Here is a 22,891-nt window from a genome sequence, read left to right on the forward strand (position 1 = left end):
GAATAATCATGGATTCTTTCTGTAGGTGTTATGCCTAAACTATAACCACATTGAATCAATCATACCCCGACTAAAGCCTCAGACTCACTTGACCAGTAGACAACTGCTCTACCAGAAAGTGCCTTCAAGTGGCTATGGGCAGCAAGGAACTTCAAAAATAAACAGGTATTGTTCTTTTTTTACAACTATAAATAATTTTGGTTGGGAATTTTAAAAGCAGTTAGTCATATCAATGCCAGTAGTAACATACATTTAGCTTATTTTTTGGAGAAGGCAATGGCAACCCACTCCAGTACTCTTGCCTGGAGAATCCCAGAGATGGCGGAGCCTGGTGGGCTGCCATCTATGGGGTCACACAGAGTCGGACACGACTGACGCGACTTAGCAGCAGCAGCAGCAACAACTTATTTAATACTTAATAGCTGCCTAGCAAAAATAAACATTGTAAATAAAAAGATACCAAAATACTCCTTTGTTATTGTTTTTTTCCCTGCTTTTTCCATTTCATACCCATATTGTAAAAAAAAATGAAAAAAGTAAAAGAAAAAATCTTATATGTTTAAGGACTGTGGGTTGGTTTTTTTTTTTTTTTTTTGCGATACAATTCACATACCATAACACTTACCCTTTATGTACAATTCAGCATTAGTCATGAGGGAAATTCAAATTAAAACCACAATATGATACTTCTTTAACTCCATTAGAATGGCTGTAATAAAAAATGTAGATATCTAAGTGTGAAATTCATGAGTCAACTTCTTAAGAAACTGTCACACTCTTTTCCAAAGCAGTTGTACCAAATTCTATTACCAAAAAAAGTTTTGAGGGTTCTAATTTCCCCACATCTTCACCAAAATTTGTCTACATTTTTTATTACAGCCATCCTAATGGAGTTAAAGAAGTCTCTTACTGTGGTTTTAATTTGCATTTCCCTTATGACTAATGTTGAGCAGCTTTTCATATGCTTATTAGTCATTATTTTATCTTATTTGGTGACTGCCTGCTTAAATATTTTGCTTATTTTTCAGTTATGCTGTTTGTTTTTTATTATTAAATTCATCAAATATTCTGGATACAACACCTTTATCAAATAAATGATTTAAAAGTATTTTTCTCTAAATGTATGGCTTGTCTTTATGTTTTCTTAAATGATATCTTTTAAAAGAATTTTAATTTTGATAAAGTCCAATTTATCAACTTTTTCTTTTACAGATTATGATGTTGTTGTACCTAAGAACTCTGCCTAACCTAAGGTTACAAAGATTTTCTCATGATTTCTTCAAAAAATTTTTTTTCTCTTACATTTAGGACTATAATTCATTTTGAGTTTATTTTTGTATATATTGTGAGGTAAAATGTGAGGGCTAAACCGAATAGCCTTAGTAACTTTGTTGAAAATCAATTGACTATAACTGTAGAAGTTTACTTCTGGACTCTTAATTCTATTCCATTGATCTGTGAGTCTGTCCTTTTGCGAGTTCCAGACTGGTTTGATTACTGCAGCTTTATAAGTTTTGAAATCAGGAAATGTAAGCCCTCCAACCTTGCTCTTTTCAAAGATTATTTTAGATATTCTGGGTTGTTTGCTTTTCCTCATAAATGCTATGATGAGATGGTTATTTTCTGGAGAAAAAGAAAAGGGAGAAAACTTGCTAGACTTTGATAGAGATTGAATTGATTCTACTAATCAATTTTGGGAGTACTACTGTCTTAGTAGTAACAGTCTTCTACTGTGTGAACATGAGACTTTTTTCTATTCATTTAGATCGTTATCTCAGCAATGTTTTGTAGTCTTCTGTGTATACATTTTGCACTCCTTTTGTTAATTTTTCTGAAGTATTTTATCATTTTTTATAATTTGTGAACAAAGTCTTAATTTCATTCTCAGTTATTACAGATGTATAGATATTCAGTTGATTTTTGTATATTAATTTTTACCCTTTATCTTCATGAATTAATTTATTGATACAATGATAGTTTTGTTTTGTTTTGTTTTGTTTGGTGGATTCCTTCAGATTTTCTAATTACAAGATCATGTCATCTGAGAATAAAGACAGTTTTACCAATTCCTTTCCAATCTACATTTGTTGCTGTTCAGTTGCTCAGATGTGTCAGACTCTTTGCAACCCCATGGCCTGCAGCACACCAGGCTTCCCTGTCCTTCACCATCTACCAGAGCTTGCTCAAACTCATGTTCATTGAGTCAGTGATGCCATCCAACCATCTCATCCTCTGTCATCCCCTTCTCCTCCTGCCTTCAATCTTTCGCAGCATCAGGGTCTTTTCTAATGAGTCAGCTCTTCACATCAGGTGGCCAAAGTATTGGAGGTTCAGCTTCAGCATCAGTCCTTCCAATGAATATTCAGGACTGATTTCCTTTAGGATTGACTGGTTTGACCTCCTTGCTGTCCAAGGGACTCTTAAGAGTCTTCTCCAACACTACAGTTCAAAAAACATCAATTCTTCAGCACTCGTCCTTCTTTATGGTCCAACTCTCACATCCATACATGACTACTGGAGAAACCATAGCTTTGACTAGATGGACCTTTGTTGACAGAGTAATGTCTGTACTTTTTAATACACTGTCAAGTTTTGTCATAGCTTTTCTTCCAAGGAGCAAGTGTCTTTTAATTTCATGGCTGCAGTCACCATCTGTAGTGATTTTGGAGCCAAAGAAAATAAAGTTTGTCACTATTTTTTTCTTTTTCTTGCCTGATTGTGCTAGCTGTTGCCTTTTATTCTGAGTAACTCTTTCTGTATTTCTTTGTTCTTTATCATATAAAACATTTTAAAGAAGAAAAAGTGATTATTATATGAATTATAAAGGCAGAATATTATAGCTTAATTTGCTCTTAGTAAATTCATTCTTTTTCTTCAATTTATAGTAAGTACATAATAAACTCGGAGAAGGCAATGGCAACCCACTCCAGTACTCTTGCCTGGAAAATCCCACGGATGGAGGAGCCTGGTAGGCTACAGTCCATGGGGTCGCAAAGAGTCGGACATGACTGAGCGACTTCACTTTCACTTTTCACTTTCATGCACTGGAGAAGGAAATGGCAACCCACTCCAGTGTTCTTGCCTGGAGAATCCCAGGGACGGGAGCCTGGTGGGCTGCCGTCTACGGGGTCACACAGAGTCGGACATGACTGACGTGACTTAGCAGCAGTATAATAAACTGCTTTTTTATGTTTATACAAACAGCTAGTTTGAAATTAAGTTTATGAGCCAAATTGACATTTGTGTTTCAGAGATACAACGAGCAGTGAAAATTTGCCTCCAATAATGAACAGTTTAGAAGTTCTTCATTTGGGTTACAATGGAATTTGTAATTTGATTCAGCTACAACTTAACAGACTAAGAAATTTAAAATTCCTCTTTCTTCAGGGTGAGTAGCAACACTGTTAATGTGTAAGTCTTTATTATTAAAAACTGACTTGATTATCATCCTATTTTGAAAGAAGATTAAGCATCACTATTAGAACAGATTCATTGACAAAGATATTTGAGTGATTATAAATGGGTTTATCTTGAGTTATTTACATAAATAATGTAAATGCAATATTCTCGGGCTATAAAAGACTGCATTCTAGCTCACCAAAGCACATGCATTTTTTTTATCCAGTATGAATGACATACTAAGGGCTGGGACTAGAATGGTGTCTTGGTGTCAGTGGGAAGGGTGAGTAAAGGGGGAATCCAAAAGGTCATTTAAAAGAAGTAAATGTTAGGACTTAGTGATTAAAATATACAAGGAGAGAAAAATAGTTCAGGATGTTTTCATGCTTTCATTAAGACATTGGAGGCAGAAGGGGGGATCGGGATGGGGAACACATGTAAATCCATGGCTGATTCATGTCAATGTATGGCAAAAACCACTACAATATTGTAAAGTAATTAGCCTCCAACTAATAAAAATAAATGGGAAAAAAAAAAGACATTGGCAAGCAAATTTCTAAAGCTAGGGAGAGGATAGTGTTGTGACCACTCTGAGACATAAAAATGGAAACTTTTTCAAGTAGTGGTACTGGACCACAGATCAGAACTGGAGATGTATAGTTTAGAATTATTGCAGTGGAGGTGATAGGTCAAGTCATAGTATATGTGCTTATTTAGGAAATAATGATAGAAGGGAAAGAATGAAACACCAAAAAGACATGTAGAGACACAACTCCCCCCACTACCTCTCAATAATTCCCTTCCACACCCCATTCCCAGCATTAAGAAGGCTGGGAAAAAAAGAACCAGCAGAGGAGTCATTAAGAAATTTTGAAAGAAAACCAAGAAATACAAACTGTCGATGTCAGGAGAAAAAGGGTGATTGACCAAAGTCAAATGATGAAAAGAATGTGGCCTGTGAAAAGAATATTGGATGTAGACAATTGGATTCAACAAAAAGGAGACCACTGGTAACCTTCAGAGTATCAGATTTGGAAGTGTGGGAAATTATTGGATAGGCAGTAAAAACAATAGACAGAGGTTAGAGGCTACATGTTCAAGGAACTTGTCCTTGAAAAACCAGTAAGAAATGGTAGCTATTGAAGTTATGAGCATATTTGAAGGTTTGTAAAGAGGTCAGTTAGGTTAAAGATACAGAACAGGAGGAGATAAAAAATTCTAAGGTCAGTCTAAAGGGAGAAGAGGGCAAAAGCTGTAGAGAAGTACAGAAATGTGGGCAGTAATAAGATAAGGTTATATCAGATGTATCAGGTTATATCAGAATATACCAGAGAGTTAATGAACCTACATTTCACCTGCTGCATTAAATTTGCTAAGATGGTGGAAAAGTCTTTAGGGAAAGGGCAGGGTGTGGCTGTAGGGAAGCAAGTTAGATTCTTAAGGATTAAGAGCTAAATTTATCTAAAATGTAACTATCTAGTTATATACATGGGAATTTTCAAAGAGTGGCAAATTCCACTAGTCATAGAAATGTAAGATCCCTGAAACCACATTTAGCATTGTTGTTTTAGAATTCTCTTTCTTAAATATGTTTAATGAGCATTCTAAAATGAATAATTCATTCTAAAGTGAATGCTACTGTAGATATTATTCAACACTTAAAGCTATCTCATGTGATTTTTATACCACTGGATTTAAAATATTAAAGTGACAGTCCAAATACATAATTTTTTGAAAGTGATATACAACTGAGTCATTTTTCTTAATCTGACTTAGTAGACTTTTTTCATTTATAAGTAAGGCACTGGTAATGTTTCAATTTGTGAGAAATTTTATTGAAGGTTATGATGTTATCAATTTCTCTGAAGAATAAAATAAAATAAGATAAATTTCCCATATTTCATCCATTCTGAAACACCGCCTTTAATATTTTAACATCTTGAAATCAGGTGGTATCTTAATTGATGGCATAGTTTATCTAGCTGAGCTTTTTTTTCCCTTTCTTAGTATACACAAAATATTGACATATCTTATCAATTGTTGGCATCTTAAATTCTATGAAATATGTTAAATAACAAAGAGAAGAACTCCAAGAAAGTGGGATGACATATTCAATAATGTATTAGTTTTCTAGGACTGCCATAGGGCAAAGAACCACAGACTGGATTATTTCAACAACATAAGTTTATTTCCTCACAGTTCTTGATTAAGATGTCCAAGATTAAGATGTCAGCAGGGTTGGTCACTTCTGTGGCCTCTCTTCTTGTCTTGTAATTGTACTCTGTATCTTCGCATGGTCTTCCCCTCTGTGTCTATGTCCTAATCTCCTCTTCATATAAAGACACCAGTGATACTGGATTAGTGCTCACCTAGTGACCTCATTTATTTAACATTAGTTACCTCTTTAAAGACCGAAATACAGTCACATTCTGAGGGACTAGGGATTAGGACTTCAACATATAAATATGAGGAGACACAATTCAGTCCAATAATAAACAAGGAAGATAAATAGTGGGCAAAAGACAAAATGGCATAGTAGCAGCAGCCCTGTAAAAGGTCTAAGTTATGCCTAGTGTTGCTACCTTTATGTCATCCAGCAAGACAATTTCTCTGACCCTCAGTTTTCTGATGATTAAAAAATGATAATATTTTCCCTGTCCTAATTTGAGAATCTAATAGAAATAAAAGCATTTGGTCAACTCAAGGTTCCTCTTCTTATATAAGTTATTTATACTTACAACTATTGATTGCTACAGTAGAGAGAAATCATAGATTATAATGAAAGAATTGAGGTTCTAAAAAATGTAATAAATTCTTAATTTTTTAATGTAATTGCAGTTCAAAAATATGTTGAGAAGGAATTGACAGCATGATTAAGGTATAACTAGCATACAGCAAATTGGTTTATTAATACAGCATAATTAGCAATGCACCAAATTAGTTTATTTTAATAAATAATTAATATATCTATTTAAATGCTTATTAGAATAATCCAGTATACTCAGGAAGCATATCTTTTTTTTTTTCTTTTTAACTACTTCCTAGTACATTTTGGTCTTTTTTTGTTTGTTTTTTTGGTTTTCATTTTATTTAAGTATAGTTGATTTGCAATGTTGTGTTAGTTTCTGGTGTATAGCAAAGTGATTCAGTTATATACGTATATATATATATATATATATATATATATATATATACACACATATATATTTTCATATTATTTTCCAATATGGTTTAGCATAGGATATTAAATATAGTTTCCTGTATTATACAGTAGTAGTTTATCCATTCTATATATAATAGATGTCTATATATAATAGAATGTTTATCCATTCTATATATAATAGTTTGCATATGCTAGTCCCAAACACCCAATCCATCCTTCCTCCACCCCCTACCCCCTTGGCAACAAGGGGGAACAAGTCTGTTCTCTATATGTCTCTAAGTTATTTCTGTTCTGTGAATAGATTCATTTGTGTCATATTTTAGATTCCAGTTTCCCTCATAGCTCAGTTAGTAAAGAATCCGCCTGCAATGCAGGAGACCCTGGTTCGATTCCTGGGTTGGGAAGATCCCCTGGAGAAATGATAGGCTACCCACTCCAGTATTCTGGCCTAGAGAATTCCATGGACTGTATAGTCCATGGGCTCGCAAAGAGTCGGACACAACTGAGTGACTTTCACTTTCACTTTAGATTCCACATATAAGTGATATCATTTGGTATATGTCTTTCTCTTTTTGACTTATTTCACTTAACCTGATAATCTCTAGGTCCATTCATGTAGTTAAAAATGGAATTATTTCATTCTTTTTTGTGGCTGGGTAATATTCCATTGTATATATGTACCACATCTTTATCCATTCATCTGTTGATGGACATTTACATTGTTTCCATGTCTTGTAAATGGAAATGGCTCTTGTAAATAGTGCTGCAGTGAACATTGGAGTGGAAGGATCTTTTTGGCTTATTGTTTTCTCCAGATAAACTCCTAGGAGTGGGATTTCTGAATAATATGGCAACTCTATTTTTAGTTTTTTGAGGCAGCTCCATACTGTTCTCCACAGTGACTGCACCAATTTATATTCCCACCAATAGTATAGAGGGTTTCCTTTTATCCACACCCTCTCCAGAATTTGCTATTTGTGGATTTTTTCATGATGGCCATTCTGATGAGTGTGAGGTGGCACTTCATTGTAGTATGAATTGCATTTTCTCTAATAATGAATAATATTGAGCATCTTTTCATGTGCCTCTTGGCCATTTGTATTTCTTCTTTGGAGAAATGTCTATTTAGGTTTTCTGCCCATTTTTGGTTTTCAACCCATTTTGTGTTGCTTGTTTTTCTTGTTATTGAGTTGTATGAGCTAGGAAGCATATCTTTTGCAACACTTTTATACATCTACTTTTATCAGTATCAACTATTTTAGCACTTAACTGTTGAAGAGACAGATTGGTTCAATTCAGTACATTTTCTACATCATATCTTGATCTTTCACACATAAAGAAGTTTTACCTAGTATTATTTGATGATGATGCTACCTTCCTATAAATTAATGTTTTTCTCCTTGGAAACATGTTCTTTTAATACTTCACGTTTAAAAAATCATTTGATAAAAATAGTTAAACAAAGATAGTTAATTTATTCAGTTTGGACTCACTTGACATATCATGAGTTACCTTTTTTCAGGAAATGAAATTAGTCAAATTGAAGGACTTGACAACTTAGAAGTCCTTCAAGAATTGGTAGTGGACCATAACCGCATCAGAGCGTTTAATGATAGTGCCTTTGCCAAACCAAGCTCTCTGTTGGCACTTCACCTGGAGGAAAACAGACTACGAGAGCTGAGCAAATTACAACCTTTGGTAAAACTAGAGAAACTCTTCCTAGGATATAATAAAATCCAGGTAACATTATTTTGTTTTGTTATAAGATTTGCAAGACTTAACCCCTCTAAACAGAAAGCTGTCAAACATACCAATGAATATTTTGCTAGTGAGCTACTTATCATTTATATGACATGTAAATACTCTGGGATGCAGAAATGCTCACCCTACTTCTAGACTTATAAACCTGACCAACCCACATGCATCCACCTGGATATCCTCTAAGAGATCTTCTTAGTTCCTGACTGCTCTTGGTCCAAGCTGTTTGTGTATCTCAACCCCAGACTCCCTTTGGGCCTTTAAACTTAACATTTGTACTTGGTCTACCTGACATTTGAATCAACTCCTGATAATGAACTTTGACTTGGCTTTAATATTCCATCTTTCCCCACTCAAGGCTGCCTGCCTTTCTTTCACCTGATCATAATTCATCCTATTTCCATTAGGCCACTGCCCTAACCAGCCCTGCCCAAGCTGTCTTCTGAGACAGTATGCAGATAAGAGGTATACACATAATCATACACAATCCTAACATTTCTTAGTATTTTGCTGATGATTGGTTAGCCCTCCTTGTACCAATTTTGTTACTTCTGCCCATACCTCTAAGACAACCTTGAAGACAAACTGAACTGTGTACTGCCTCGCAAGGGCAGGGACCAAGTCTTTCTTGCCCAAATTTGTATTAGTATATAGCATTGTGCCTGGTACATAGTAGATACCTGATTAATATTTGTTCGTGGCTCTACTTGCTGAAGTTCAGGAAGATTTTCTGGAGTGATATAAAAGCCTGAGCAATAAATACCCTTTTCTACCTAACAACTAGGAAATATATATATACAGAGAAAATAACATACAATTAATACATCAAGGTTCAAACAACATTCATCTGAGAAGATGAATGCCAAAGCTGGCAACGGTTCTTTCAAAGCTTTCTCTAGAAGAAATCTAAATTAGGAAAATCGCGTTCCTATAGGAACTCTTTCCACTGATAGAAATTGAGCTAACACAAAGGATTTATCAAATCAGACTTACATGAATCTGAGACTTTACCCAGTATCAAGCTTTACTAATAATTTCAAGGATACACATGGTTTGGGGCCTTCCTGTGGCTTCTCTAATTCTACTTCCAAGTGATCTAAAATAGGTCTAAAATTTTTTTATAGTTACTTGATGAATTGGCTAAACCCACTTGTCATTCCAAATAAGAATAGAGCATATCAATAGCCATTTCATTACTGTGAACTAGCAACTTGAGCTGATCGTGTTGCCTAAATTTTGTCAGCAATAGTGTTTTAGAAATAATTTTGCAAAAACTAAAATGTATTTGCAAACTTTCGCCAATGTTAAATAATAATAAATAATCTCATTCAGTAGCAAAAGCAACTCATTTAACTAGAGAAACAGTTTTTCAACCATATATATTCCCAGCAAATATGTCAGTATTCAGTCTGTTCAACATGACATGCTCCTTCCTGGTTAAGGTTGTGCTTGATATATACCTTTGAAATTGTTTAGACTAGATTTGCCTCCTTTTCCACACGTCTAGGTCAGTCCTCTTAGGAATTAACCAAATATAATCTGAGTTTTAGAATGGATCATAACTCTTCTGAAAAAAATATGGTCTTTCCTAACAAGGGCTGCTGTGTGGCTTGTTTTCCATGTTGGCACATCATCTTTACCCAATCATGTATTTGGAATCAATAGTAAACAGATCTATCTTTAATCAACAATGCAGAATATTGTCACTCAAGCTCATTTCAGAAGATTCAACTCATTACAATCCAACACCTATATGTAATAACTTCAAATCAGCATATGTAAGATGTTGGGTAACCAAATAATAATTTACTGCTTAATTTTTAATAGGATATGGCAGAACTGGAAAAACTTGATGGTATCTCTTCCCTCAGAGAACTTACAGTTTATGGCAATCCAGTGAGTGTTATTTTTCTAACTTATCAGTTAATTTACTTTAAATGTAATCTATAGTTGTATGTAATTTATTTTTATATAATTTGAGAAAATATTTAATTTTATCTGTTTCCACATGCATAGACAAGTTATCCAAGTACAATGTATTGACTAGTGTCTTCTTCCAACTGATTACAATATAAACTGCCATTGTCATGTACAACAGGGTCCACTTCTTGATTCTACTTTGTATTCATTGGTCTATTTGTCAGTCCCTATAACAATATCAGTCTATGTTAATTACTAAAGTTTTCTATTAAGTCTTGATATCCAGTAGAGAAGGAACCTCTAATTTTCCCTCTCTTCCTCCTTCTCTCTTTTTTTCTTCACTGTCTTAGCTATCCTTGGCCCTTTACACTTCCTGTGAGTTTCAGGAAACAGCTTCTCAAAGTTACATGAGAATCTTGTTGATAATTTAATTGGAAATTGGAATTGCATTGTATTTATTAATTAATTTTGGGGAGAATTTGCCACTTTTACTGTTGGAGTCTTTGAAGGGATAAAATAAGCAACTACCCTTACTCACCTAACATTTGAACACATTGAGAAATATGACAGTGGCAGACAGAGAGACTGTTTTGCTTAGTTTAGAATTTTGACAAAGCCAAATGGCCCTACCAACAGTTGCCAGAATTAATCCTGATGACTCAGTAGCAGGAATGCTTGACTGGGGCCTTTCCACATGGAAGGAGAGCTTCTCCTGCAGGAGCGAAAGGCATTCTCCCAGCAATAAGCTCTTTCTGAAGAGAAAAGACAGGAATTAAACATGACCAGTTTAATCTTCCCAGATTTATCAATTAAGTCACTCTACTTCCCCAAGTAGAGGGCTGAAGGGACTGAGAGAGCCAGTAGTGCCACATCATAGAGTTACTTCCACCAAGAAAGAAACACAGTAAGCAGTCTCCCCAATACTTTTAGCTTTGATCCTTCTCATTCACAAACATAAATGTCCCTGTGTTTATTTTATGTTCTTCAATAAAGGTCTATGCTTTTCTCCTAAAAGTTTTAATCATATTTGATTTAATCATCCTGTTGTTTTATTTTTTTTTCATTTCTGTTCTTTTAATAGCTGTTTTAAACAATATTTTTTATATTTTTCTAGTTGTTTGCTCCTAGAATATAGAGATTCTGATTTTTTGCATATTACTCTTTATCCAGGTAGCTTCTGAACTCTCTCTTAAATTCTAAAGGACTGTAAATTTTGTTGGATTTTCTCTGTAGACAATCATAATATTTGCAAACAATGACTCTAATCTTTCTTTCGAATCCATATGGTTTTATTTCCTCTATATCTCTCAGTGTACTGACTAGGACGTCTAGTACAGTATTGAAGAAACACACTCATAGTTACTGACTTCAAAGAATGCTTCTAAATTGTCACTATTAAATATGATGTTTGCTGTAGGTCATGGGTAGATAACCTTCAGCATTTTAAGGCAGTCCCTTTCTAATTCGAGTTTACTACTTGTTCTTATTAGGAATGGACGCTGGATTTTAACTAATTGGTAATATTGTATTTGTCTTTAATCAGTTAATATGCAAATTAAATTAATAGAATATAGTGCTAAACCATCCTTAAATTCCTGGGATGAATATTACTTGGTCATCTTTTATGCTTTACTGGATTCAATTTGTTAAAATTTCATGCAACATATTTGTGACCCCATGGACTATACAGTCCATGGAATTCTCCAGGCCAGAATACTGGAATGGGTAGCCTTTCCCTTCTCCAGGGTATCTTCCCAACCCAGGGATCGAACCCAGGTCTCCCACATTGCAGGTGGATTCTTTACCAGCTGAGCCACCAGGGAATCCCAAGAATACTGGAGTGGGTAGCCTATCCCTTCTCCAGGGGACTCTTCCCCACCCAGGAATCAAACCGGGGTCTCCTGCCATTGCAGGCAGACTCTTTTCCAGCTGAGCTAGAGAGAACTCTCCAATTAATTTTATGAGGCAAAACAGCATTGATTAACTTGAAAAGAATAGCATAAGAGAACAAAATCATAATAATTTTACTTATTTCCATAGAGATATGTTGAACTTCCCTGGTAGCTCAGTTGGTACAGAATCTGCCTGCAATGCAGGAGAACCCTGGGTTGGTTCCTGGGTTGGGAAGATCCCCTGGAGAAGGGATAGGCTACCCACTCCAGTATTCTTAGGCTTCCCTGGTGGCTTGGCTGGTAAAGAATCTGCCTGCAATGCAGGTGACCTTGGTTTGATCCCTGGGTTGGGAAGATCTGTTGGAGAAGGGAACTGGCTACACACTTCAGTATTTTGGCCTGGAGAATTCCATGGATTGTATAGTCCATGGGGTCACAAAGAGTCAGACATGAGTGAGAGAATTTCACTTCCACTTCCTCTCTTTTTCTAGTCTATGAATTAATTTATATAAAAGAAGACTTGTATGTTCCTTGAAGGATAATAGATCTTATCTCTAAAACCATCTGAACTTAGTATTTTTTGAAGTTAGACTTTGAACAACTTATTCAAATTCGCTGACATGACTGAGAGACTGAACTGAATGGATATATATCTAGTCATTTTCTATTAAACTGATAAGAATATATACTACAATATACTTAAGAACATATGCTGCTGCTGCTGCTAAGTCACTTTTAGTTGTGTGCGACTCTGTGCAATCCCATAGACGGCAGCCCACCAGGCTCCTCTATCCCTGGGATTCTCCAGCCAAGAATACTGGAGTGGGTTGCCATTTCCTTCTCCAGTGTATGCATGCATGCTGAGTCACTGCAGTCATGTCCAACTCTGTGCAGCCCTATGAACAGCAGCCCACCAGGCTCCTCCGTCCACAGGATTCTCTAGGCAAGGATACTGGAGTGGGTTGCCATTTCCTTCTCCATTAAGAACAGATACTAAGTTCAATATTGAGAACTTACATTTTTCAATAAAATTGTCCTTTTATCTAACTTTTAAATGTACTTCCATCATAATACTTTCATAAATTTTAAAAATCTTGATTATATCTTGTGTTTTGTCACCTATTTTATAGCTAAATTTTTTTTTGCTTTTTCTCTCTTATATTTGATGAGTCTTACTATCATACTAATCTCTTCAAATAACCATATTTTGGCTTTATCAAGTATAATTTTTCTTTTTTTAGTTCATTAATTTCTACACTCTATCTTTAGTTTCTTGGAATTACTTTTGTAAGAAAATCTGAAGTAGTAGAATGCCTACTCATTAACTTTTAATATTTCTTCTAAATTAATAAATTTTAGGATATAAAATACTACTTTAGCAACAGCCTGAAAGTTTTGATATGTAGTGTTTTCCCTGTTATTTCTTAGAATCTACTTTATAAAAGATTTCTTCTTTAACTGTGAATTATTGAAGTGTGTTAATTTCAAACCTATTATGTATTTTTAGTTATCTCTTTGTCATTTATTTCTAGTGTTGCTATATTTTAATCAGAAGAGACAGTTTATACATTCTTTGGTTTTATGAAACTTGCTTTGTGGCCTAGAATGTGGTTATTTTTTAAACTCAATTTATGACTTAGAGATCACTCTTCATTGATATATATGTATCTACTACCTTTTAAAAAAACAGATTATTTATTCCCTTTTGATAATGTTTCTTTCTTCCTTCCTTCCTTTCTTTCAATCACAAACAGTGCTAGAAGATTTGCTGAAAGTCATGGGACTTAGCATATAGTTGTACTCATGGCTAAAGGTTTATTACTGTGACATAATGAGGATACGAAGCCAGGTGATGAAGAAAAAAAAAATACACAGAGTGAAGGAATCCATGTGCAAGCTTCCTTATGCTTTTTTCTTCACATGAGGGCGTCACACAGTGTACACTCTTCATGCAATAACAGACATGTTATTCTCTGACCAGGAAATCCCATTAGATTTAATGGATTTCAAGGATTTTTTTTTGGAGGCTTGTCACATAGGTACCCTCTGCCTATCACATACAAAATTTCCAGGACCCCAGAAGGAAAGCAGGTTGAACAAGAATCCTACTGTTTGTAAAAGTAGTCTAGGCATAATGAATTACCTTTATCACTTAAGGAATGGTGGGAAATCTTCCAAAATCCAAGTATCAAACACTTGTTAAAACTTACCCTTGCAAACAGATCCTTCTAAAGTTAACAGCCTCAAACCTACTATGTTAACTCTTTCTACACACTTTCTCATGCATATATGCAAGTAATTTTAGAGTAGGTTAACACTATGAAGTGATGATTCATACAGTTCAACAGATGTGCATTGAATTAAATTGCGTAGTACTTATGGGAAATTGTAAGTTTCAAACTAATTACTTATAAGTAAACTTTTACAATATAATCCTATTCATGAGTTGGGATTGACTGTAGTTAATGAACAATATCATATACTCTTCAAAGAAACTAAACCTCCACATGGTAGCCTTGGTTAAAAAAAAAAAAAGCTCTTATCTTCATTTAGCATAACAGAAAACTGAGAAATCTTTCAAAAAGGGAGTTTGTATTTGTATCATTTAATACTATATATTAGCTGTTATCTGTCATCTTTGCTATCTATGCTAAATATCCTTCTCTATAAAGGTTAATCTTTGAAATAAAGAGCTTTTTAAAGGAATGAATTGTTATTTTTAACTTTATTCAGATTTGTAGAAAAATGCTACATCGCCACGTGCTTATATTTCGACTGCCTAACTTACAGATGTTAGATGGAATTCCTGTGAATTCAGATGATAGGGCAAAAGCTGAATTTCACTTCTCTGAACTACAAGCAAAGAAAAATTTGGTAATAATTATTTACACTTTTCCTTTTCAAATATATAAATTAGTAGTAGATGAACATTATGTCATGCATTTTTACTTAAATGTTTAAATCTAGTGTATGATGCTTCTGTAGACTATTTTAGTATGTATTTAATGGTTATTGTCAAAAGCAGCTTGATGTGGTGAACAGAGCACATACACACACATAGAAACTAGGAAAGCTCCTTATTCTAAAAACATACTTTAATGTAGAGCAAGTTATTTAAAACTGTGTGACTCTTGCTCCATATGTCAGGTGCTACTACAAGTTAAGAAACTATAACATATCACTCTTATAAACTGTGGCTAACAATAAAACTCTTTCCCTTTCTATCTCCTAAATGGAAAGAGTTTTATTGTTCATGGGCCTTTTGCCCATGAACCCAAGTAGGATATCCAACTATGATAGGGACAAGGTTAGAGAAGGAAGAAGCCACAGAAGCATATCATTTGGCAATTCTATCATTGACCACCAGGATTTTTCATAGCCATCTTCAAAAGACTAAACACAGAAAAGCTACGGGTTTTGAGCAAAGAAGTAATATTATTAGAGCTGTGCCTTTGCAAAATTTAAGGAAGAAAAGCCTAGAGGCAGAGAAATTAACTTAAGAAGCTTTTAGGATAATCCAAGAGAGAAATTATGAAGACCTGGACTAGGGTGGGGCAGTGAAATGCAAGTAAACCTCTAATGTAAGTGAAAGTCAGAGAGCAAGGGCATTAGTCAGTGAACAAAGATTACTTTTAAAAGCTAGTTGAAGAGGAAAGAGATAAGACTACTGTAGATGCTTTCACTCATCTCACTGGCTTACCCCATACTCTCCATTCCCTCTATAAAACAAACTAACCAATTCCTAGCATTTAATACTAGTAGGCTTCTCTCTAACTAACTTCTGCCTTCAGCAATAGAATCACAGATTTATTAAAAGTTGGCTATGTTTTTTCAAAAACGTATGCCAATCTTTTATTTTAAATAAATAGATATACAAGTACAAATTTTAAATTATTATTTCCATGTTTCTTTGAAAACCAAATGAGATCCTCTGAAGAATCTGGATAAAGATCAACAATACACATACACGAATAATATCAAATTAGGTTGGGGGTAAAAAGAAAACCTGCAAAATAAGGGAGAGAATTATAAAAAGTCAGATAAAATATGTGAGGAAATTTTTAAAAATCTAGGCAGTTTCTTGTATTCAAATTTTCTCCACATGTTATTGAAGTCTTGTTACTTTAATGAAACCGAGCTGGAAATTGTGGTGGCTTTATCAATCAGACAAAATACCAGTCAAAGGACACTTCCTTACAGAAAAGGCCTTGGCCCTTCATCCGAAGATGGGTGGGCACATGTACTTTATGTTTTAAAATCCTTTAAAGGATTATAAAAAGATTATAGATCTAATTCTTATTATTTCCTGGACTTTTTTTTTTATTAACCAAGGGGATTCTATTATTAATCAAAATAACTGTAGATACCTGTGAAACTTACAGGTGTACAATGTTAATAAAGATTATCTAGATTATGCAAAGGAAATTGGTTCATATATGGGTTATATCTACAAAAGTTTTTCTAAGAACTGTGCTTTGTGTAAAACAATGTTAGCTACTAATCGATATGATACAATTGAGAGCACCATCTAAATGTCATCTACCAAAATTATTGTCACAGTCTCTAGTCTTTAAAAAGAGAACAAATAAAATTTAGTCCAAAGATTTAAGCTTCATTTCCCTTTCTTTTATATTCCATGAGCAAGTCACTTCTTGCTTCCAGAAGTGAAAAACTAAAGGAAACTTTAGTTTTTTGTTGCTGTTATAACAAATTACCTCAAATTTAGTATCTTCATACAACACAAATTTATTATCTTAAAATTCTAGAGGTCCTAAGTCCAAAAATAAGTCCTGTAGAGCTAGAAGCACAAGTATTGGCAGGGCTACAATATCTTCTGGAAGCTCTGCAAGTGAATTTGGTCTTTGCCTTTCAGCCTTCTAGAGGTTATCAGCATCCCTTGGCTTGTGGCCCTCTTCCAACAAATAGCATAACTTTGACCTCAGCTTCCATCATAACATCTTTTCTCCATTGTTATAAGGATGTTTGTGATTGTGAAGGGCCTACATAGTTAATAGGGCATAATCTCCCCATCTCAAAATCCTTAATTTAATTACACCTGTACAGTCCATTATACCACATAAAGATATTCACAAGTTTTGGAGATTAGGATGTGGACATCTTGTTGGGGGGTAGCATTATGCTGTCTACCATACCACATATGTGAGGCCTCTAGTGAGAGACTTATACGAATTGTAACATTAAATTTTATAAATTCTATTTTAAGGTAATGCTGGCTACATTTAAAAAATTCCATATAACTTCATAAATACTAAATTCCGTATGAAGAAATCACTCAGAGCAACTTCAAAGATCTCAATTTCCATATATATTTTTAATTGGTTTAATATAGCAAAAAAAGACATAAACTCAAATTTTAGTCATTGATGGATGTGTATTTCACTAAAAGTTTTACTTGTTTGCTTCTTTTCTACTTATCATATAGTGAACTAACATTTCCCCCAGTCTATACTATGATTTGTTTTCAGTGGTTCTAGATACCTATTCTTGCTATTTGAATCAGTGCCATATGTAAGAATGGAAAGAGTATCTTTCCATTTATCCTATATACGTATATTTTATTTAAAAGTTAGGTTTTTAAAAATTCATCTATATATGGTTAATAAAATAAAGGGAGCACTTTAAGTCTTTATTTCAGATAAATCTATTTTTTAAGATGCAATAATAATTTTTATTTTCCTGTCCAGAACAAAATTGAGTTATTATTTCATTTAGCTGTTCAGAAGACACAAGAATAGAATACTTTTCAAGTTTATCAGTTCATTCTAATGTATTTTCCTTTGTTTTAGTTGCTGGTTCTTTTTTTTAAACAGCAAATAAAGAGGGAATAAATGAAATCTAAAGTTCACCCTTTAAACCATAACATTTTGGTGCTTTGGTTTCAGAAGAAATTTGACAGCTTTCTAGATTAGTGATGGGAAGAAACTCCAATGAAGGAATTAGTTAAGGAATTTGGGATCTGCTTTACTAAAAGGCCTGATACCTTAGTGCTCATTACAAAGCTGCATTTTGGTTACATTTACTGAAATATGAGGGAAATGTGTAATTTTACACAAATGCATAAGCCTATATCTTTAAATAAATTGAATCATATATTCAGAATTCATATTTTTTAAAGTATAAACAAGGTCAGTCTTACTAAAGACAGAGCAGACATCCATTTCTAGGGAAACCAATAGTGTCCAGTCTATAATACCCCTCTCCTCCATTTGTTGATTCCTGAAGCTCTTTTACAAGCCTCTTAATCCAGAAATCCTGTGTACAGAGGAGGCTGGTGGGCTATAGTCCATGGGGTTGCAGTCGAACTGAACAACTAACACTTTCACTTTAATTCTCAATTAACATAAAATGTTAGAGGGTTAGTGCACTCACTAAAAGTGATTGTGGTAAGATGCTTTTCTTGTGTTAAGTCGTTTCATTTGTGTCTGACTCTTTTCGACCCCACAGACTCCCCACCAGGCTCCTCTAGGTCCATGGGATTCTTCAGACAAGACTACTAGTGTGGGTTGCTATGCCCTCCTCCAGGGGATCTTACCAACTCAGGGGTCGAACCCACACCTCTTATGTCTCTTGCATTGACAGGCGGGTTCTTTACCACTGCACCACCTGGGAAGCCCCATGCTTTTCTTAGTCCCCATTTTATTTACTTGTTTTTGAAAAACTAATCAACTGCAAGACAACTGTAGAGGTAATGTGAGGAGCACAAAGATGTAGAAGATATAACTCTTACATCCAGAAACTCCTGTTCAGAAAAAAAAGAAAAGATATTACAAAAGGGGAAAGGCTTAATTCTCATTTTCTTAATTTTACACTTACCATGTTAGGACCCTTTGGAATGGGGAGGTGCCATCACACTAAATTGTAGTGATGCGTACAATGCAGTCTGAAAAAAGTAAAAAATAAGGTTCTGATGGGGGGTTAAGGACCCCAAAGGCTGTCTATTTGACCATTTTTGCCTCTCTACCAACTCTGAGTTTAGGCAACCATTTAATTTCTAACCTAAAAAATTTTAAGTTGAATTTCAAATGGGGCTTGTGGTAAGGCTAATAAGCCTATTGATCTGAGTTTTAGAGGCAAGGTGTTCCTAACTTTTATTTTTATCATGTAGTTTATTCCTGTTACCAGCTCTCCTGTGGATGGTGCACCGTTTAGCCAAGGGAAAGCTCCTCCCATAAAGATAACAAATGTAATTCTGCCTGGTGGATTTAGCCATTACTTGGGATCTGACTTCACTTTAACTCCTGAAGCTGAAGGTATTTTGAGAGTTTCTGAATGAATGTAAAAAAAACCCCAAAACACTCCATTTGATGCAAAAATCTCACTTTGATTTCTAATACTACTTAAAATTGCATATTTTAAATTACAAATTTACAATTCCTAAAAGTGAATTTTTGTTCAAGTTTCATGTGACCATTCTGATTTCAAAGAATATTCTATAGTATTTTTTGGTTCTACTCAACTGCTAATAGCAAATGACTACTAAAACCTATAGTGCATTCTGCTAAAAGGAGAGGTTTAAAAATATTCATAACAACAGACTCTTGGCTCTCAAAGTGTGTCTTACAAAAAGAAGATCAAACTTCATCCTTGAAACCACAGTATTATTTTATATATTCATGAAGCTATTAGTAGGGAAGTGTTTCAAGAGGTAGCTCTGTAAAGGAAGGGAGTATATTAAAAGGTCAAGGCATGGAAATGGTTCATTCTATTATTACATTTGCATTCAGGCTTAGATGAAACCTTTTCCCTAATTCTAGATGTTGGCTGGCTATCATTTTTATGAAATTGGGGGTAGCTAGAGACCTTGCTTCTTGGAAAGAAAGCTATGACAAACCTAGATAGTGTATTAAAAAGCAAAGATATCACTATGCCAACAAAGATCTGTATAGTCAAAGCTATGGTCTTTACAGTAGTCATGTATGGACATGAGAGTTGGACCATAAAGGAGGCTGAGCACTGAAGAATTGATGCTTTCTAACTATGGTGTTGGAGAAGACTCTTGAGAGTCCCTTAGACTGCAAGGACATCAAACCAGTCGTCCCTAAAGGAAATCAACCCTGAATACTCATTGGAAAGACTGACAGTGAAGTGAAGCTCCAATACTTTGGCCACCTGATTGCGAAGAGCTGACTCATTGGAAAAGACCCTGATGCTGGGAAAGACTGAAGGCAAAAAGAAGAGGGCAGCAGAGGATGAGATGGTTAAATAGCATCACCAACTCAATGGGCATGAACCTGGGGAAACTCCCAGAGATAACGAGGCACAGGGAGACCTGGTGTGCTGCAGTCCATGGGGTTGCAAAGAGTTGGACATGACTTAGTGACTGAACAACAACTCTTTCCCTGAGGGCTCACCTCTTTCATTCTTTTAAACATCCCACTTTGCCTCAGACTACTGTTAGACAATAAAATTCTAAAACTGAGTATCACAATAATGATAAAATGATCTAAAAACCTACTAAGAACAGTAGATCTCTCTATGCAATTATTCTTAAAAGAAACTCAATTTAAAGAAATCCAATATAATTTAGTCTAAGATGTTATTTTTTAACTTATTCTTTATACTTCTACGTATTTATAGCTTTAAGATTTAATCACAGTGAGAATTTTAATGCTTTTGTCCAGAAGACAAAACTATCAGTAAAACTGGATATACCAAATTGTTATTAGCCTCCTTAAGAGTACAGTTTCATCACTATCATCTTCAGGAATGTCTTCAATATCTTTTTTGGGGGGGAGGGGGGAGGTTAGGGATTAGTTCAACCCTGGATTCATTTCCATAATTTTTTCCTGAGATATCTTTAAGATTCATTGTGCAACTACTTTTTAGGATTTTCTGGAAAACTCCTATTTCTTTCCTATTTTCTGAGTATATTACAATTTTTGTTTGAGAAGTATGGTCATTTTATCTATGTATTTATTTACAGCACACAGTTCTGGATAATTATATTTTTTAAAATTACCAAGAAAGTATCAAATTGATTCACTAACTCAGAAAAATTTAAACAGCATTTAAGTACTAGAAATATATTCCAATTTTAGCTTTTATTTAAAATTTTTAATTCATGCTGTGAAATGTGTATAGCATACAGTCAATTGAAGGACAACCATAGCTTATTAATTTATTTTATTAATGCCTTTCATTGTTTCATAATTCCTAATTTCAGACAAAAAAGCCAAGAATGCAGGGATGCTAACAAATAATCCTCGGAGCATCCATGCAGAAATAGCTTTTCGGCAACTCAGAGGGATAAATCTCTCTCCATCTCTTTTATCACATCAGAATATGGCATCTCCAAGTGCACATATGTACCAGAGCAACCAAGACGAGGGAAGGTAAAGCTATTCTGTGTTTTAATATCACTTCTCATCATAAAACCTCCCAAATTTGCTAATCATGTATAGAAATAGGAAATATTGTTATATACTATTATGTATTTACTCTGTGAGCTGGGGGAAGACTGTCAGCATAAGGTTTATTCTCTCACATTCACCGACTCTTTCTCAAAGTCCAGCATATACATCATAATTCAAACAAAAATGGCTTTCAAGGTAGAATAGTGCTCACCTTGTACTTATGTGAGGGAACATTGAAACAATTATGGGAACCACTTTTAATTGTATTATCTCCCAAGTCACTTCTACTTACTGAATATGCAAAGCAGTTCACTTATATTTTGAACAACAGATAAATTCAACTCTGAAATCACAAAGGCTGAGAATTAGTAAATTCTTCAGACTTGTAATTCCCACTTGCCCTTCCGCCAGTTTGGATCCTAGTCCTTAGAGGTCAGCTGAAGGCTAAAGAACGTGATATTCTTATTAAGATTTCACTCTGCTGCTCAAAACCTATTCACCCAGATTTCCAGTTAATATTTGCCCTCTAGCTTCTTTGTAGCCAATCTCTGGAACACCTATTAACCCTAGCTCTTGCCGTACTGACCTCCCTGCTATAATCAGTCATGTCCCACTAAGTATATATTTACTGAGTATACTATGTTGATATCACGGGCTTCCCTGGTAGCTGCAGGAGTCCCCAGTTCAATTCCTGGTTGGGAAGATCGCCTGGAGAAGGGAATGGCAATTCACTCCAGTATTCTGGCTTGGAGAACTCCATGTACAGAGGAGCCCGGCAGGCTACAGTCCATGGGGTCACAAAGAGTTGAACATGACTGAGCAACTTGCACTTCACTTTATGTTGATATCATATTTTTATATCAATGGGTTATCCTCATGATAACCTGACTTACAGTTAGTCAAAAACATGATATTTTTCTCTCTTGTGGTGTCTTTTTGAAATTGTACACATATAAAATACAAAAATTATTTACTTCAGAATTACCTTAAGTTAGCTGATCCATTAAGAAATTGTCACCACTCTTTAACTCATAAATATTTTGTTTCTGACAGGATTCCTGGCAGCCACTTTTCAAGATCAAATCGAATGTAACTGCCTAAAGAGAACTGAATATACACCAAGAAACCTATTTCCGCTTAGAAGTTGTGCAAAAACTAGCAGACAGTGTTGGTGATAAAAATACACATATAAGATAATCACGTTATTTATGTTACTGAAGCACTTCAGTTTCATATGAAGATAATCTCTATCATCCTTGGTGAATTTTATTTAATATCACCTCTCTTAAACTTTCTTTATAGTTACCTTATTCATTTGATTTTCTATGTTAGAAAAATCATGAAATATACAATTTGAAAAGATACAAGTGACATAAAATGAAGTC

The 22,891-nt window shown here is 34.6% G+C and overlaps 1 protein-coding gene across 1 annotated transcript in view; it reads left to right on the forward strand.

The window, feature by feature from the left end:
- Positions 1-22,599, forward strand: part of LRRC9 (leucine rich repeat containing 9) — a 103,280-nt gene extending 80,681 nt beyond the window's left edge. Inside the window, exons 25-32 of the mRNA XM_065940612.1 lie at positions 26-165; positions 3,252-3,388; positions 8,085-8,302; positions 10,148-10,216; positions 14,866-15,006; positions 19,259-19,403; positions 21,317-21,485; positions 22,560-22,599. Of these exons, the coding sequence (XP_065796684.1) occupies positions 26-165; positions 3,252-3,388; positions 8,085-8,302; positions 10,148-10,216; positions 14,866-15,006; positions 19,259-19,403; positions 21,317-21,485; positions 22,560-22,599 (1,059 nt within the window). The remainder of the gene's footprint in view (positions 1-25; positions 166-3,251; positions 3,389-8,084; positions 8,303-10,147; positions 10,217-14,865; positions 15,007-19,258; positions 19,404-21,316; positions 21,486-22,559) is intronic.
- The last annotated feature ends 292 nt before the right edge of the window (positions 22,600-22,891 follow it).

This window comes from Muntiacus reevesi, chromosome 7, assembly GCF_963930625.1.
Source record: "Muntiacus reevesi chromosome 7, mMunRee1.1, whole genome shotgun sequence".
In the NCBI taxonomy this organism is placed as follows: domain Eukaryota; kingdom Metazoa; phylum Chordata; class Mammalia; order Artiodactyla; family Cervidae; genus Muntiacus; species Muntiacus reevesi.